Source organism: Coffea arabica, chromosome 1e, assembly GCF_036785885.1.
Source record: "Coffea arabica cultivar ET-39 chromosome 1e, Coffea Arabica ET-39 HiFi, whole genome shotgun sequence".
NCBI lineage: Eukaryota > Viridiplantae > Streptophyta > Magnoliopsida > Gentianales > Rubiaceae > Coffea > Coffea arabica.
Genome location: NC_092311.1, coordinates 49,840,490 through 49,858,908, shown reverse-complemented (window position 1 = coordinate 49,858,908; position 18,419 = coordinate 49,840,490). Strand labels below are relative to the sequence as shown.

At 34.5% G+C, this 18,419-nt stretch overlaps 2 protein-coding genes, 1 long non-coding RNA gene and 1 other non-coding gene across 8 annotated transcripts; 2 read left to right on the top strand and 2 right to left on the bottom strand.

Moving 5' to 3' along the window:
* Window positions 1-3,462: 3,462 nt before the first annotated feature.
* On the top strand, window positions 3,463-6,733 carry LOC113711452 (probable phytol kinase 2, chloroplastic). 2 transcript variants are annotated; one of them, XM_027234626.2, is made up of 7 exons: window positions 3,587-3,723; window positions 3,800-3,980; window positions 5,194-5,261; window positions 5,348-5,479; window positions 5,680-5,795; window positions 6,019-6,133; window positions 6,212-6,583. In XM_027234626.2, exons 2-7 carry the CDS (start codon window positions 3,864-3,866, stop codon window positions 6,387-6,389), a joined length of 726 nt encoding a protein of 241 aa, XP_027090427.1. In that variant the 5' UTR covers window positions 3,587-3,723; window positions 3,800-3,863; the 3' UTR covers window positions 6,390-6,583. The 2 variants fall into 2 exon arrangements, with proteins under 2 accessions (XP_027090421.1, XP_027090427.1); XM_027234620.2 differs by having other exon boundaries at window positions 3,463-3,980; window positions 6,212-6,733.
* A 3,059-nt stretch (window positions 6,734-9,792) lies between these two features.
* Window positions 9,793-12,436, bottom strand: LOC140012746 (uncharacterized). Its single transcript, XR_011819811.1, has 2 exons — window positions 11,682-12,436; window positions 9,793-10,814 (listed from the first exon to the last, which is right to left on the bottom strand). It is a non-coding gene; the product is annotated as an uncharacterized lncRNA (long non-coding RNA).
* Window positions 12,437-15,109: 2,673 nt separating this feature from the next.
* On the top strand, window positions 15,110-17,270 carry LOC113711441 (SAGA-associated factor 11-like). Of its 4 annotated transcripts, none has more exons than XM_027234607.2 (4): window positions 15,110-15,281; window positions 15,715-15,792; window positions 16,231-16,542; window positions 16,741-17,270. In XM_027234607.2, the coding sequence occupies exons 2-4, from the start codon at window positions 15,751-15,753 to the stop codon at window positions 16,921-16,923; spliced, it is 537 nt and encodes a 178-aa protein (XP_027090408.1). In that variant the 5' UTR covers window positions 15,110-15,281; window positions 15,715-15,750; the 3' UTR covers window positions 16,924-17,270. The 4 variants fall into 4 exon arrangements, with proteins under 4 accessions (XP_027090408.1, XP_027090416.1, XP_027090411.1 ...); XM_027234615.2 differs by having other exon boundaries at window positions 15,199-15,281; window positions 15,722-15,792; XM_027234610.2 differs by lacking the exon at window positions 15,110-15,281 and adding an exon at window positions 15,295-15,476 and having other exon boundaries at window positions 15,722-15,792.
* A 170-nt stretch (window positions 17,271-17,440) lies between these two features.
* On the bottom strand, window positions 17,441-17,513 carry TRNAE-CUC (transfer RNA glutamic acid (anticodon CUC)). The gene has a single exon. It is a non-coding gene; the product is annotated as a tRNA-Glu (tRNA).
* Between the last annotated feature and the right edge of the window lie 906 nt (window positions 17,514-18,419).

The following is an 18,419-nucleotide window of genomic DNA, read 5'->3' as shown; positions in this document are numbered from 1 at the left end:
CAATTATATCTTCAAACAACAGCTCTCATTAACTCTGAAAAATAGGAATAGAAATATAAGTTAAGTGGTGAAATCTTGTCTCGGATAATGACTTAATATAATAGGACCAACTATAATACCCATTCGCGTCGTCACTAGATTGCTGATTTTTTTAATTTTTTAAGGTATCGAATATATAAAAGAGGACTAACATGTATAAAATATATTCCTATCATCTACCTTTTGTTTTGTCAGAAAGATAGCCGTGCTTTAACAAGTAATTTTATAAAGAAATACAACTCCTCTATGGGTCCGTTTGTTTCGGGTGAAAATGTTTTCCAGGAAAATATTTTCCTAATTTCCCGTGTTTGGTTGCACAAAAGTTACTGAAAACATTTTCCTATGTAAAATATTTTCACTCATCTTATGGAAAACAACTTCCCTTCCAAACTTACTGAAGTTGTTTTCCGAAATACATGCATCCCGCTTGTAGTATGTTCCAAACTTACTGAAAACATTTTGTAGTATGTTCTTTTTTTTTTTTAGTGTAAACAGGAGGATTCGAACCCAAGACTTTTTCCTTACACTCCCTCCCCCGTACCACCCAACCCCCCCTAGTATATTCAAAATAAAAAAAAAAAACCTCATCCTGCTCATCCTATGTTAGTAATTAATTATGTATAATAGGGACATTCTTTTCTAGAAAAACTTTCAGCAGTGAGAGTGCAAGATATATGTCACAATAAGCATTGCATATGATTGATATTTGACACTAAATGGCCAGCAATTTGTTTATTGTTTAAGGAGATATTTTTTATTCATATATACATCTCTCCAAGATTTTTTAAAGTTAAACAATGAGATAAATTTTCTTATTTTACATGGGAAGAAATATGTAGTTATAATGTGTAGAAAGTAAAGATAGAGATAAAAGTGAAAATATTTCAAAAGTTAAACAAACACCAGAAAAATGAAGTAAGAAAATATTTTCAATAAGCTAACCAAACACCTGAAAATGATGAAAGGGAAATGATTTTCATGGAAAATTACTTCCACGGAAAATATTTTCCCAAGGAAAACATTTTACTTCCATCCAAACAGACCCTAAATTGGTGAAAAATACTTTTAATTTATATAATACAACTAATTATCAAACTAAATACAAATATGTCATTGTGTAGTTCCTAATTTAAAAAATGAAGTTCCTAATATAAACTGACTCCCTCATTTTTCTTTTGCACGCTGTCAACAAGAAGGCACCTTGGAGAACTTGTTAATGCGACCTCACCACTATAGACGTTAAGTACACACGTATTCCGTGAGCTTTTTCAAATATATAGGGTCCGTTTGGATTAGCTGTTTTTGGGGTTATTTTTAAAAAACAATACTGTAGCATTTTATTTTTGAAATACAAGTCCGTTTGGATTAGTTATTTTTTGGGTTATTTTCAAAAACTATATGAAAAACTTGTACTGTAGATTTTTTTGGATTATTTTTAGAGGTATTTTTAAAACATATTTTTTCAGTATTTTTATAATTTATAATTTTTATATTTTTTATGCATTTATAATACATTTATAATATATTTATATATAAATAATATATAAATATATTATAAATGTATTATATTATATATAATACATAATATAAATATATTTATAAATGTATAAGTGTATATTATTATGAATGTATAAATTATAAATTAATATTATATAAATGTATAAATTAATATATTATAAATATTTATTAATATTATGTATAAATGTAAAATTAATATTATGTATATTAATATAAATGTATTATATTATATATAATACATAATATAAATGTATATTATAAATATACATAAATATATATATATATATATAATGTATAAATTTACATTTATATAAATGTATAATATATATACTATATAATATTTATATAAATATATTTAAAATAATATAAAAATATATTTAAAATAAAATAAAATATTTATAATATGAATAAATATATATATATATTAAATATATATAATATAATTAATATTAATTATAAATATTATAATATTATAAATATGGTTTTTATATAATATTTCAATTTGTAATATTTATTGTATATTTCATTATATAATTATTTATATAATATACAATATAAAATTTTCAATTTGTATAATATACATAATATTGTATATATATAATATAATATACATAATATAATATATTATACATAATATACATTTATACATTATTACATATTATGTATATTATATATTATACATAACATTATTATACATTATTATGCACAATAATGTACATAATAATGAAAGTACATTAATAATGTATATATTATAATGTAATGTACATAATATATTTTGTATACAATATTTATACATTTATGTATACAATATTACAATTATGTATATTATATTATGTTTATGTATAATATACAATATTATGTATAATATTAATATATAATATATAAATATATAATTTTCAATTTGTATATTTCAATTTATATTAATATAATATATATATACGTAATATACATAATTGAAATATACAAATTAAATATGTATATTTGGAGTTGTTTTTGATATAATGTTTGGATGTTTTTGGAATTGTTTTTGAAATACACATTTACTGTAGCATTTGGAATGTGAAAAACAGTTTATCAAAAACAGAGGCAAAAACAAGGAATCCAAACGGTGTAGTAGTTTATTGTCTTTTACACAGATCCATATGTGGCACAAAATCAAGCCTTAAAGTAAAATCCATTTGGATAGTCAAATTTGGAGAAAAAAAAATTGCAAATATTATCCTGATTGCATCATAAACACAATTTTCAATAACTTTTTTTTATAAAAATCTTATATATATCGCATCACACAAAGCGTATTATTTGAAGTAATATCGCATCACACAAAGCGTATATATCGCTCGTGGTATTATTTGAAATAATTTTTTCCCCCAAATGATCTCATATTTAAACACACTCTGTAATTGTAATTGCTAGTACTTCTTTCAAGTATCTTAGTCAAAATTATGCTCACGAACATGTACTTTAATTATACTACAATACGCTTCATGAATAAAGATTGAATTAACTATAACAACTAAACCAAATTACTTTTGGTATTTCTGTCGATGTTTTTTTTTCCCTCTCCTTTTGTGATTGACGACATCCACACCAGAAGTATTCTATATCACAAAAACATCGAGCTACTTACTTGATGCATGCATGTTTCATTCTTTTTTTCGGAGACGACAACTGTTGTATAATCTAATCTATTCTACACTAAGGAGGAGGGGGGCGAATCTAAGGAGATCCAGGAATAATCCGGAAGGGACTGAACCATCACCGGATCAAATCAGTGAACAATACACCCGCCGTGCACCCTTGCCTCCCACCCCACCAAGCTAGGTGGTGGCCACCGGCCCATGTTCCATTCTATTATTTCAAACAGAAGATATCAACCACACTTGACTTTTCGTTTTTCACGGGGAACTCCAACGAGAGAACTCGTGATCGTGACTACCACGTGCACTCGTGGGAAGACATTTTACCCATGTTTGACTATCAAAATGGCTTCGCACTTCTACCAGGAGGCAGCAGAAGCTTCCCCCCACCTGTAGATGGCTGCTGCTGCTGCTGCCGCCAATATTACAGCAGTAATTTACCTCTCCTTCAATCGAGTCAACCCTAACTCCCCAACAGATCTACGACCCCAGCAACTTCAACGCTCTTTTTCAGCTAACATTCTTCGTACGACTAGAGTTTGTCCGGTTTCTTCTTCTTCCTCCCCTGCGATTGCGGTCTGTAATACTCTTACTAAATTCAGGTTTGGGTTCCCCTATCGGAGAATTTCCCCCAGGTTCAGGTCAGCCAGGGCAGCAGCTTTGCCGATGTTTTCGGAGAACCCAGTTGTCGGAGATGTCGTTGCCTCCGCGTTGACCGGCGGGATTGCTCTCTCCCTGCTCCGGTTCTGGGGAGAGATTGCCAAGATGGGGGTTCTTGATCAGGTGGGTCAATGACTTTTGTTTCTTTCTTGAAATGCTGTTGACCCAGCATATCTCTTTGCTACTGTATCACTGCTGCTGTATTGCATTATGCGTAACTACAAAGTTATCATTCTTTTTCTTTTTCTTTTTTTGGGGGGAAAAGGTAAGAATGTTTGGAGCTTACTACAATACTACTACTTTTAGTTTTCGGACTTTAACCCTGAGAAAAGTATGTTAGGCCCAATTCAATTCTTAAATGATAGAAAGCATTTGTTTTTGACAGACTACACTTGAATGTAAACTGTAATTCTTTATCAGGAGATTAATTTCAAGGAAACCTGAGAATAAAATAAAAATGCTTGCTCTATTGCTTGGATTTTTCGATAGCGTTTCTTTGGAAAAATTTAATTAGTAACTCTATTGTATTGACTATTGTAATTTAGATTGAATACCTCGAGTTTGATTTGCCTAACTATTTTAAATGATAAACCAGTGTCGTGAATTAAAGTGTCTTCTTGAAGTTGGTTTGTAATTCTAGATTGGCACCTGGCTCATTGTCCAGCATGGCAGCGTGAGGATCCTTCACACCGAGCCATGATTCATTTTGTGCATTAACTTATTTGTGGTGTGACGATTGATTTATATCTAGGTAAATCTGTATCGTTGCAATGCCTGCGTAATTAATGCGAGCAAATGTTATTATCATGGCCTTAACAACGCAAGGGGGACTTGACACAACTCAGGCTAGTTTCAAGACTAGGTAGAAATTCAATTGAAGCTTAGCAGTTATAATCACGTGAATGCGTTGTTTACAACTAAGTGCAAACAACATGGGATTCATTTTATGCATCAACTTAATTTTGATGTCATGAAGGACTTGTATCTGGGTAAAAACTATATTAATGTGATACATGCATATTTAATGCAACCGAATGTTATGTTCATGGCTTTAAAAAGGCGAGTTGGAACTACATGCATCTTGACTCACGAGGGTGCTCAGTATGACAATGTCATGAACATATTGAAATTATAGACAATCCATCTCTTCTGAATCAGGAAGAGCTCTATCACGTGCCCATTGCATATTCTGCAATATATACCTGTATAGAAGCAGTAGCTTTTCTAGATTCAGCCTGGACAGAGATATACAGTATCTGTAAATACAAGTTACTTGAACATCTCTCTAGTGATCTCAACTTTTGTTAATTCTTATTCTGCAAATTTCTCTTTCTAGAAACTAAATAGGAAGCTTGTGCATGTTAGCATTGGACTTGTTTTCATCCTTTGCTGGCCAATGTTCAGGTAACTTAAAATTCTGTAAATAAAGAAGAGATACTCTAATTTGTTTCAAAATGGCATTGGCAATTGAGTTCTGGTGATTGTGACAGTTCTGGTAACCGTGGAGCTGTTTTAGCAGCTTTGATTCCTGGTGTCAACATAATTAAGGTGCTTCTTCTAGGACTTGGAGTGTATGAAGATGAGGCAACTGTGAAGTCCATGAGCAGATTTGGAGATCACAGGTACTAGAACCTCAACCGGCTTATTAATGCTTTTTTCGACAGGCTTATGTTCTTGCACCTTGCACATACATAGAAACAGTGTTACACAATTGTTGTTTACTCCTAGGAGCTCGTTGGACTATATTCTTTTTCACAAGCTGGTTAATTATCTGCATCTTTAGAAGTCTTCTTACGTTGTGCTTGGATAATTGTGGCATTAGGGAGCTTCTCAAGGGACCACTGTATTATGCAACCACAATTACCTTAGCTTGTGCTCTCTGTTGGAGAACTTCTCCAATTGCGATTGCAGCAATCTGCAACCTTTGTGCTGGAGATGGTACAATATTATGCATATTGTTTTCTGTAAATATTAAATCTGATCACCCAAATAATTGTTATTTTCTATGCACATGTTTTTCATTTTTATTCTTGTTTTTTGCCCCAAATGTCAGCAAGAACCAATATCTTGCTTACGAGGAGGAACAAACAGGAGCATCTCATACTTTTTAAACCTCACATACAAACTCAGGAGTGTTTTTTGTATACATAACCTGCTACAGGTTTGGCTGATATTATGGGGAGGCGGTTTGGTAGCAAAAAGTTACCCTACAATAAAAATAAATCCATTGTTGGCAGTATTTCAATGGTTGTTGCTGGTTTCTTAGCATCCATCGGGTAATTTATGCTTTGCCTCTTCAAGAGCATCTATCGATAAAGACTTGCTGGACTTTTCCCTGACAATTTGCTTAACAGGTACATGCACTACTTCTCGACATTTGGGTATGTTGAGGAAAGTTGGCAAATGGCATACAGGTTCTTTGTAGTTTCTCTTGTTGCTGCATTAGTTGAATCTCACCCTATAAGCACCGAGCTTGATGACAATTTGACAGTTCCCCTAACCTCTGTTTTGGTGGGTAGTTTTGTTTTTTGATACAAGAGGAAAGAAGAAGCCGATAGTTACTCCTTGTATAACATCATGTAGCTTTACATAGCGATCAATCGCAGGAGAGGGAGTCGTTTGGCTGGCAAGGATATATTGTGGCAGTTCTTGTTTTCTAAATCGTTGTTGATATTAACAGGGAAATGCTGTTAAAACCTGGAGGCATGTATCCTCAGTTCAATTTATGTCCAGTGTGTATAAAACAGTACCAGTACCAGACCAGCCAGTTCAACCGGGAACTGGCCATTGCACCAGTCTGGTTGTATACAAACGCCGGAAAATGAATAAAAACCAGTCAAAACTGTGGAACCAGCAAGAACCGGTTGAACCTGCAACATCCTCCAAAAATTGGTCCAATTGTGGGCTTTATTGATAATCTGCCCATTTCCAAACACACCTCAAAAAACCAACTTTGGGCCGACTGATTATTGGGTCATCTCCAAATACATCTTCAGTGATCATTCTCCTTTGGGCGTTTGCTTGTCATGGATCACGACGTATTCCTTTCTAACGTCCACTAGTGCTGCGATGCATCCAACAAATCTAAGGCTAATTTCATCAGCCGTTCTTGTAGCATCATTTACATCTTCTTCTTCTTTTTCTTTTTATTATCTACGTAGCTTTATCCTTTTTTGTTCGGTATCATTTGAAGAAGGGCATTTTATTTCTCACTCTATTTGTTTACAAGCCTTGTGCTTTTCTTCCAGTTGGATCCATTTTCCTTCTCTCTCTTTTATTTTTTATTTTGGTTAAGATGAAGATGATAATTTTTCTTAGAATTGAAGAAAATATTGATTTGAAATTATTTGAACAGGAAGAAGATGAAGGTGACTAATTGGCCCAATTTTATTTTTTTTTTATTTGTTCTTAAATAGTGCTCTTTTTCTACTATTTCTCAACTCAGATTTCAAAAATTTATTTGGTTATTGTAATTTAAGACATGAGATTCAGAAATTCTTTTTTTTTTTTTGTTTTTTTGATGAGTTTTGAGTAATGTCTTACCATTTGCACTTGAGGATCTTCATGAATTAGAACTGTTTCTTTGTAATTAATTCCATGTGTGTTTTAGGATTACAAAAATAAATAAATAAAAATGAAAAGGAAAAGCAATAAACCGGTGAACCATCTGGTTGAACTTCACTGGTTAAATCTGTAAAACGAGAACCGATTCACGTACCAATTCGAGTTTAAAAACAGGGTAGTGTTTGTATCGCAACTTCTTGATGATTTGAAAGCCCTGTGATCACAGATGAAAAAGTTTTTCTAAATTATTTGGATCAGGTCCCAGTTGAACTTTGTCGTTGTTGCCCGGTTGTTTTGAAAGCTATCCTTCTGTCCCGATATCCAACATTATTGCCGTTCACATTTTGAATCACACGCACTCTCAATAGACGACAACACCGCTGCAAATGCTCAGGTGTCCTTGAAGATGTTCGAGAATACAGAATCTGCGCTGCAAAATGCTGCTGTGTCAAATACTTCCTAGGCTTTGAGGATATTTTGAGAATACATGCCATGGAAGCCATCAGATGGATGAAATGTTTACTTACCAATACTAGCTAGTTCAACGGTCTGGCCTGGTCTACCTCAAGTCTTCTATTTCAGTCAGTTCAAGATATGAGCTTGGCTCAATCGCCACCAAGTGGGACTTAAGTCCCTCCTTGGGCTATAGGTGAGAGTTCAAATCCTACCTACAGCGAAAAAAATCTAAGGATGGTGCTAGAGCATCCTTTGGTCTAGTAAAATCTGTGTACCTGGTAGTCTCTAATATAAGCCTCTTTATGCTTCCCCTCCCCTCTAGTGTAGGATGGGTTATACAATAGTTATGTCTTGATAAACAAATTTAAAAAAAAAAGTCAGTTCAAGATATGAGATTTTTTACCATCTTTGTGACCAAAAGTAAAAGGGCGGACGCATTAAATGACAAAAAGGTTTTGATGGTGATGAGTCAGGAGTCTTGGAGGTCGTAGGTAGGGGTGCAAACGAGCCGAGCTCGAGTCGAGCTTTGGCTAATCGAGCCGAGCTCGAGTTAATTTTGTGAAGCTCGAACTCGAGCTCGAGCTCGACGAGCTCAAAATATCAAGCTCGAGCTCGAGCTCGAGTCAAATTCGACTCGAGCTCGAGCTCGAGCTCGAGCTTAAAAAATAAAAAAAAATAATTATTATTATTTTATTTTTTAAAAATAAAAAATAATTTTAAAAAAAAATGAATAAAACAATAATTTTTTTAACAAATAATAAAATATTAGGGATATATATGTAATTTTACTATTAAAATAAAAAATAAAAAATAAAAAAAAAATATATAATTGAGCTCGCGAGCCGCTCGCGAGCCAACGAGCTTAATGTTTTTGAGCTCGAGCTCGAGCTCGAGATCGGCTTAATTAGCTCGAGCTCGACTCGAGCTCGTATTCGAGCCGCTCGCGATTGGCTCGCGAGCGGCTCGATTCGCGAAACAGCCCTAGTCGTAGGTACGGGAGAAATTTATCAGGAGTCAGGATGATTGTGTGAGGAAGTGAGGATTGGCCACAGAAAATGAAAAAAAAAAAAGACTACTGTGAGATTCAGATTTTGTCTTGTACATCAAATTCAATGTGTTGTATGGAGCTAACTAAAATGTATTCTATATTTACGCTCTGTTTAAAGTGGTTTACATAAATGAATAAAGGTCTTACATTCCTAAAAAAAAATAAATAAATAAATAAAGCTCTTACAATAACATTGTAGTAATATATACAAAATCGTTGCCAAACGGTTGACTTGACAACTCAACTTGTCCTATTTCCCATTTAGCAAGTCTAGTAATTAATCTTCGAGTAATGAGACACCGCTGAGGGCTCACAATCTAAACTAATTCCACGATTTATTTTGAGCATAACTATTAAGTTTATCAGTGTTTGGATTGCATTTTTCTAAATTTTTTGTAAAAAAATTACTATAATAATTTGATATATGTGAAATAAAAAATTAATTAAAAAATATATTCACAAAAAGTATAATAATTTTTTTTAAAAAAATTACAATCCAAACACACCTCTAGTTTGTTCGACCGTCCTGAGATTTCGGCTTAAGATGCTTGGTCTTTCCCTGTCCAAGTGCGTACAATGACACGTTTGGGACACAAAAATTTGATCGCGTGATTGACGTGGATATGTGCTCTCTCTCTCTCTCTCTGTCTCTCATAATCTTTCTTCTCTCTTTGTTAGCATAGACAACTTCATCATCGGACAGGACCCCACAAAACATGCAATCACAACAATTCTCGAAAAAAATCAGCCCAAAAGGAATTCTGAATTTTTCTTTCGAGTTCAATTCCTGTTCATCGTCAAAATCAAAGACCAGGAAAACCCAATCCTTGGATTTGGCCAAAAAAAGAAACTCATGAGTGCTGCTGATTGTTATTATACTTTCTAATTGCAATTAGAACAAAAGAAGTAGGAGTAAAAGTGTTAAGATTACAAGTCAATTTTCATTTGTGCTTGAACCAAAACATATTATTGTCGATCTTGGACTAAGGTCAAAAGGAAGGCTAAGAATCCAGGGTCCAATTGGTGTGAGCGGTGAAAATGGAGTAGGGTGGATGTTGGCTGCAGCAGTCGCTGGCGATGAGGATGGATTGAACGTGTCCAGCCAGACTTAGTTGCGTGGGAATAAGAAACTGATGGGGCTTCAGATCAGATCCTCACTCGCACGAGGATCGGGCTGCAATTCAGATCGCTTCAGCAAGGGACCTCCACGTGGATTCCACCATCCCCCATAAACAACCGTCGCTTTTTAAATTAGTGGCACTGACTTCCGATTCAGTTCCTTTGAATAGTGAAACGTTCCCGTCTCATTTTTCGTTTCGCCGGACCAGTTAGCAGTAACACAAATCAAATCAATTTGTTAGCTTAAACTCTTTTAGAGAATATGCAGATTAATTTCCAAGAAAATTAACAGAGACCTCCCACCCCACTCAGAAACTCACAAATCCCGGTCGATGATTTTATGATTGCACACAGATCAAATTATTTTCATTGAACTTACAGTTTAATTACACAGAAGATTAAGCTGTAAATTCAATAAAAATAATTTGATCCGCGTGCAGTCATAAAATCATCGACTGTGATTTGTGAGCTTTTTTTAAATTTCTTTAAATTCAATCTGCATATTCTCTAAAAGAGTTTAAGCTAACAAACTGATTTGTATTAATACTAATTGCTGCAGGCAGCGAAACAAAAAAATGAGATGAATGATTGGATCTTTGAATCCCCCGCGGGGTAGCTCGAGTGGTCCGCTCCCCCTCCTTAGGGTATGGCGATCTTCCTGGCTTGTCCAGGGTTCGAGTTCCGCTATTAACCTGTTCGGTGTGGAGTGGGACCTCCTCTCCCTGACCGCAGGGGATTGATCGGGTCCCGTAAGAATTGACCAGTACACCCTGTGTCGACCAAAAAAAAAAAAAAGATTGGATCTTTGAAGAGCAGATATCCCTAATCTAAGTTTTGACATATTGAAAAGCGTTTATGTGCATGTGAAAACCGATTCACGTCTTACAACTAGCTCTGCACCGTCGAGAATCCAGGCTACCTCCCGTCCATTCCAGTCGATTACTTGTCCTCTTCTCGGACGTGTTTGGCTACGTTTTTTCGTGGTTAGTTTGCAATCATGTTCACTAAGAAATTACCGCTGGGCATCCAATAGCTGACAATTTATCATACTCAAATTTGCTAAGCTCACATAAAACATGCCCAGAAATTAAGATCCATTAAGCTTGAGGCATAGAAAATGGCCTCTGCGCGGACTATTGGGTGCTAAATTAATTTAAAAGCTGATGATTCTTTCGTACCAAGTTCGGTCTCTTTCGATTTATGGGCTTTGAGCATGAAAGCTAGTCCGGAACTGCTCTTTCTTTCTTTTCTTTTTCCTGGAGTATATAGCTGTAAGACAGAAATTCTACCTCAAAACTTCGGATTAGGCTGTATTTTTTCTTTTTCTGCACATTTGTTACAGCTATAAAGCAAAAAAAAAAAATCTGAAAGCAGAAAAACTCTAACCGTGCGATGTGAATACGTAGAAAGTGTGCAACGACTAACAAGTGGAACAAAATATATATGTTTAGCTCTATATACGCTTCAGTTCAAGTTTGGTCCAACAAAATTTCACACTGGAAAAGCCATCATGAGGCACCAACATTGTAATCATCCAGACATTAAAATCATCAAAGAAATTAATATTGGAAACCAAATTCGACTTCTACAAAAAAGTTTCGACTTCCAAATGAGATTGTCTAAGAAATTGAACTTACAATTGGTTAATAATATATATGAACGGCCACGATGTTATATACGGAAGCTGTATCCATCTTGACTCTTTGAGAAATGAGATGTATAAACATGGCGGGGCCGGCTCGATCTTGATCTGAATTCTTGCCAATCTACTACTAGTGATATTTTGAAAGCGGCAGCAGAAAAAGAAAATCTGGACGAAGAACTCCGGTTAATGTTAATCTAGGCGACCCATTAGGGTATTATTCTTCTCATCATCATTTGGTTCCAGTACTGGAAGAGAGTTGTTGTTATTTCCAGAGTCGGAATCTGCAGTGGGTGCTGAACCGGTGGTTCGCCTAATCCAAGGGAGGATGAGGAAGAGAAAGAAGATAACAAATACACTGATAGCTGTGAAAGCAATAATCTCGCCATGCATGAAATAGTGTCGGTCACCGGTGAAGTGAAGCTGAGTATCATCTCCTCCTCCTCCTATTTGTGGACTGCAATTGGGAGGAAGACTGGCAGGTGATGATTGCAGGTTGCTTGCTTCCCAACTCCCTGTCAACGCTGCTTTCTCCATTTCTTGGATAGTTTTGGAGAGGACACTGTAGAATAGCTATGATAAGGTCACTGTCTATGGCTGAAAAAGAAATATGTGTACACGACGTTTAGTTGGTTGGGACTCATGCGGACTTTTTATTCTCGTTTTATTCTTAATCTTTATATCGTTTCCCTCACTTATCTTTTTTCATTGTTCGTCTTGTTCCTCTTCCCAATGCCAAGTATTTTTTTTTTCCCCTAAGCAGTTATCTTTATTGTTTTTGTCATATTTCGAAGTTTTTCGTCTTTTTTTTTTCCTTCTTTTTTTGGAGGAAAAGTATCTGAAATGACGCCAAAAAGTAAGGAAGTAAATGAAGTAGCTGCAAACTCCCAAATCCTGAGAAGATTGAAAGCCATAGAAAATTCTTCAGTTTGGAAATACTACTGGCATTTCCCCTATCAGACCCCACAGGCCACAACCCATCGAAGGTCGGACGGTAGACCATAATGCGATCAAAATTCAGAGGGGAAAAGAACAAATGGATTGATGATGATTTCCGTTTCGGGCTGCTTTTCAGTTTCTCATTTACGGGAGAAGCACCTAAACGTGGCTTCTTCACTTTTTCTTTTTCTTTTTTAATGAATAGTTTTAAATTTAGAACCTCTTACTTATAATCCTTTCTTGGCTTCTTCACTACTTAAATACTCATAAAACAAATTGGGCACTTCAACCATTATTGTCCCGATTACGGAATACTGAGAAATAATAATGCAATCATTATTGAACGTTTGAGTTTAGACATATCAATTGGTCAAATTTTATTTAGATCAAATATATTTGGATAAGATTTAAATTAAACTCAAACCTACCCAAATTCAGATCCTGTAAAACAGTCATGGGTCTGGATAAGATCTAATTTTTAATGATTCAGATTCAAACCAAACCCTACCAAAACTCATGTATAAACAAAAAATTAAATATATATATCAGTAAATAATTTAATATATATTTAATAAAATATATGTATTAGTAAATTTATTAAATAATCTAATATTCTATATTTGGAACAAATCTTTTCAAGAAAAGGAGAAAAATAGAAGCAAACAAATGAAAGATTAAATATTGATGTAGATGAATCTTTGAAAATAAAGAGTTTTAGTTGATTGGTTCTTTTTTGAATTTATAATATTACATTCAACAACTTGAATGTTAATTTTACTATTTGAAAATAAACATTGGATGGTATCTATATTATTTTGAACTGCATATATTGTCAAAATATTTTTACTTTTGTTGTTCAAAAAAATATCTACGAATACCAATTGGATACTAAAATCCATTAGGGTTTAGATCTAAATCTAACTAAATTTAATGCATTTGGATCTAGATTAAAAGGATCCAAGCCACCCTGCCTCGTTGACATGCCTAGTTGAGTTCTTTATACAAAAAAAAAAATCATAATTATCTTGAGGGGTTAAATAGATAAGATTCGAAGACCACAAGTTTCATTTCGCTGTATCTCAAGATGAAATGATCATTTTAATTTTTTTTATATTATACTGCAACTTATTTATACGCTATCCATATTGTATTTACACATTAATATAATTCATTCACTTGTGAGGCCCTTCTACAAGTAGGAAGTCCCTTAGGTGCTGTTTAAATTCACTGTGCATAGGGGTGGCAATTCCTGACACGACCCGAAAACACGACACGAATCTAACACGAAATTAATGGATTTGGGTTGAGGTTCGGGTCAGAATCGGGTCGAACCCGATGAACCCGAAAAGAAAACAGGTCGATTTCGGATCAACCCGTGGTGACCCGATATGACCCGTTTACAAATTAAAAATAATTTAATACACATAAAAATTATTTGATCTAACTAAAGTAAATCATTCTTTTTTTTCAAAGGCATTAAATCATTAATTACTTAATCCTAAATGAATTTATTTAACTTGTGTGAAGTTGAAATTATCATATTTGGACAAATAATATATTATATTTTTTTTTACTTTTATGCTATTTTAATTTATTTTATATTTGGTTTGGGATAAAACACTTTTACGGTGTTTAATTTATTTTACATTTGGTTTGAAATTATTTATTTAAATTTTTATTACTTGATGATGTAATTAATTTTATAAGAAATTGATTTTATTAGAAATTACAGTAATAAATTAATAAATTAAAATTAAATTTCGGGTCGACCCTCCAACCCGAAATTTTTCGGGTTCATCTCAGGTATCCTGACCCGTTTCGGGTTGACGGGCCAGGTTCGGGTCAACGAATTTTTTGTTATACCTCGACCTCAACCCGACCCGCCAACCCAAACCTGATCTGATTGCCACCCTTTATTGCGCACATATGGAGCATGCAGTTTGCTACACAAACTCACAAGTTTGTTTTTGGGTCCCAATGTAGATTCCAAACCTACTATTTTTGAACTTAAATAATTTTTCTCTATCAAAAAGAAATTTGTAATTATTTTAAACCAAAAATAACTCTCATATTTTAACAAGTCTACCTCTTCCTTACCAGACTGTTTGAGAAAATGTCCATATTTTTCAATTTTATTTGAGTCCCACATAAATCCTATCCACTCTGTCCATTTGCCATCTCTAAGGAACAATTGTGAAGATGAGATTGCGGGAAAGAAAATTAGATGTCAACATAAATTGATTCAATTAGTAAGAAATAATTATTTACTAAGAAAAAGTTGTGTGTTCGCGACCGATGTGAGAGTCGTGTCGATGAGTGATTTATAAAAACATCTACAAGCTGCTTATGTTTTAGAAGTACGTTCTAATTCGTGGTAATGATCCAAACTAAACTTGTCTTACAGAAAAAAAAAAAAAAAAAGGCAGTAAATCACGTCAATGCAACTATTATCAAGCACACATATCAAGATAACGTGTTACGCGTCGTTGCGTGGAACAAGAAGGACTTCATACACTAGAACGACGCCGTATAGATTTCCAAATCCACGACCCCTTGCTTCGGTGACGGTCCCAGGGTAAAACTGTAAAAGAGGTGCCAGCAATCCCTACAACCCTTACTCCGAACTCATAGGCTAGACACGACGCCGTATTGATTTGTAAGTATTCCTTTCACGAAACTGGAATTTTGTTTTCCAATTACTGCTTTATAATTCTTCGCTTTTAGAAATAAGAACATAAAATTCAAGCACGTATGGAAATCTTAATTCAGTTCTGAGTTGATTAATCATTGCTTATTTTCTCGGAACATCTCTTTCCGAAAAGTAAATTTTCTCGGAAGGATTGTTAAATAGGTGATTATGGCTTCTGTTTTCACCTTTTCTGTCTTTTTGTTTCTTCCTATATTCATAGTTGCCCTAGATTTTCTGTTATCCCTAATTTGTAGTTTCGGGTAAACTCGGTTTCCACTTGATTCAGCATTTTTTTGCCCCCCTTTTGTTAGCCAACCTAACTTTATGACATAAACCAGCTGAAGCTTTTCTCTTTCTCTCTCTCTATTTTTTTTTTAATTTATTGAATGTTTCTTGATAGGATATAGGATAGTAGGACAAGAGCTCTGGGCAGATCATGGCAGCACCAAATGAGGATAATCTGTCTTCTCATTCTCAGGTAACTATGGTCCATATTGAATTCTACTTTTAGTATGATGTTGCTAATGGATGTAATTCTTCCCCCATCTCTTGATTCGTTTAGATTTAATGGAATGGTCTGACTTCCTCATCAACTCTTGTAATGGTATTGTTTTGACAACTATTTCCTTCCTTCCTGTGCTACATTTTCCCACCTTTTAAGTTATGACTAAGTGCTCGTTGATGACTTGATGGGGTTGTATGTATCCGTTTATGCATATTTGCTAATGAAGACGTCTAAATCCGAGCTTGCGCAATATACATGCATTTAGCTGGAAATGTTGTTTTATGCGAACGAGATCCCATTACTTGTTTGTCCTTGCTCTATTTGCTCTTAGTTTTCCAATTAAATGCCTAGATATGCAAGATTTAGGTGATATGATACTAATGGCTTGCTTGTTTTTGGTTGCATTGGCAGCTTTCATCTCAATTTTTTGGAGAACTTCTGGATTCTATTATTGTTGATGTTGCATCTGAATGTCACCGAATAGCAAGATTGGGACTTGATCGTAGTTTAGATGACGAGGAAGAAGAACTGAGGTTATCAGCACAGGCTCGAGCCAGGGTAGCAGACCCTAGTAGTAGTGGTGAAACGACTAGCAAATATGTGCTTGATATATTTGGACAAACACATCCTCCTGTAGCTAATGAAATATTTGAATGCATGAATTGTGGCCGATCAATTATGGCTGGACGTTTTGCTCCTCATCTGGAAAAGTGCATGGGAAAGGTAGTCCTTCAAGTTCTATTATGATCTCTTATCAAATCAATTCAAGCTAAATTCATTAATGTATTGATCTGGCCATCTTGTTTTGGTTGCCATATGTTTTCCAAGTTTTTATCTGTTTGACCTGGGTGGCTAGTTTTTAGTTTTCTATATTAATTCTTGAAATTATAGTCCATCTTAAAATGCACTTCATGGCTGCAGGGCAGAAAAGCACGTCTCAAGGCCACAAGAAGTAGCACTGCTGCACAGAACCGGTACTCACGAGGCAACCCTCTTTCCAACCACTCCCCTTCCTCAAATTCCAATAGCATGAGCCGATTATCAAATGGAACCTCCCATGTGGCTGGTTACGAGTACTCAAATGGTACCATAGAAGAGCCATGACATGTTATTTGAAGAAAAAGCATACCAGCTGCAGCAGTTCAAATCAATGGCAACCAATTTATTGAATTGTGATGTATCACTTTTGGCTTGCTTTAAATTCCCCTTCAACGGCACAGCCCATAGAGAGGAGACGCTCATCATCCCCTTCCCTCCCTCCCTACCTTCCTCTTTCCTCATTGCTCAGCTGATGCAGTAATATTTGTAGGCCTATAGCCGTTCCTCTTAGGAATTTGAGGAATACTTCAAGAAACGGCTGGTTTTTGTCTTTCGACAAACCCCCACTGTCTAATTAACATATGGCAAGCCACTATATTTGATTGGAATGAGATATAAGCTTCTACTTATAATGAGCATGTATTCCTCTCCTCGTAGCTGCTGCAGCTGATTTTGCTACTTCTAGCTTTCGGGTGCGTCTCAGGTAGCTCTAAGAGGCGCTTAATACAATCCTATACTGTGTGTTTAGTTGAAGTCTTGAAGCTTGATTTGTTCGCGTCGAAAACGCAAAAAAAGGCAAAAATTCCGTTGCCGGGACTCGAACCCGGGTCTTTCGGGTGAGAGCCGAATATCCTAACCATCTAGACTACAACGGATTGATGTGCAGTTGAAACACGATAATTTAATGGAAGATATAGTGACTTGTAAACGCCCGGGCATAAAAATTCAAAAGCGAATGTCCCGTTAAAAGTTTATCGCGGTAAACGAATGTCACATATTAACTTCTTGTTAAGAAAGATGGTTAACTATTATTTTTGTTTAGAGCTGTTAAACGAACCGCGATGTAAATGAGCTTGATTTTGCTATGCTAGCATAAGTTTGAGTTCGACTTGTTCGTTTATTTAAACAAGTCAAGTTTAAACATCAAATTAGGCTCATTTTCTAAATGAATCAAACTAAACCCAGGTAACAAATAGTTCATTTATGTTTATTTAGGCTCATTTATATATTTATTATTCAATTTAGTGTGTCTAATTTTTCTTAATAATTATGTAGAATTAGATTCTCTTGATTGTTTAGGATTTAGTCTTTAAAAAAAAAAATTTTGGAACCGAACATCTTACATTTTGAGAAATTTTTCTCAATTAATAGGTTAATTAAATTGGTTAATTTTTTTAATATTGTATAAGATATTCAAACACATTTTAATTTTCTCAAGCTCAAACTTGATTCATTTGTATCATACAGGTTGAAATTTTTTTAATAAGTCGAGTCTGAATACAATTTTTGACTTGTTGAATAATCTAGCCACACTCAAATTCGGCTTGACAACTTAATGAGCTGAGCTCAAAAGCCAAAAACTCGACTTGACGTGTTAACAACTCTACTTTTTGTTTGGTTTGTCAATGATATGTTACATATTTGTCATTGACTTTTACAGCTAATATTTACCAATGTAACACTGTTTCTAATGGAGTAACTTTCTTTTTCCTTGAAGGTTTCCTGGAACCAGACAGCGAGACGGCGGGTTAAAATTTATAAATTCACTTTGACAAAGGATG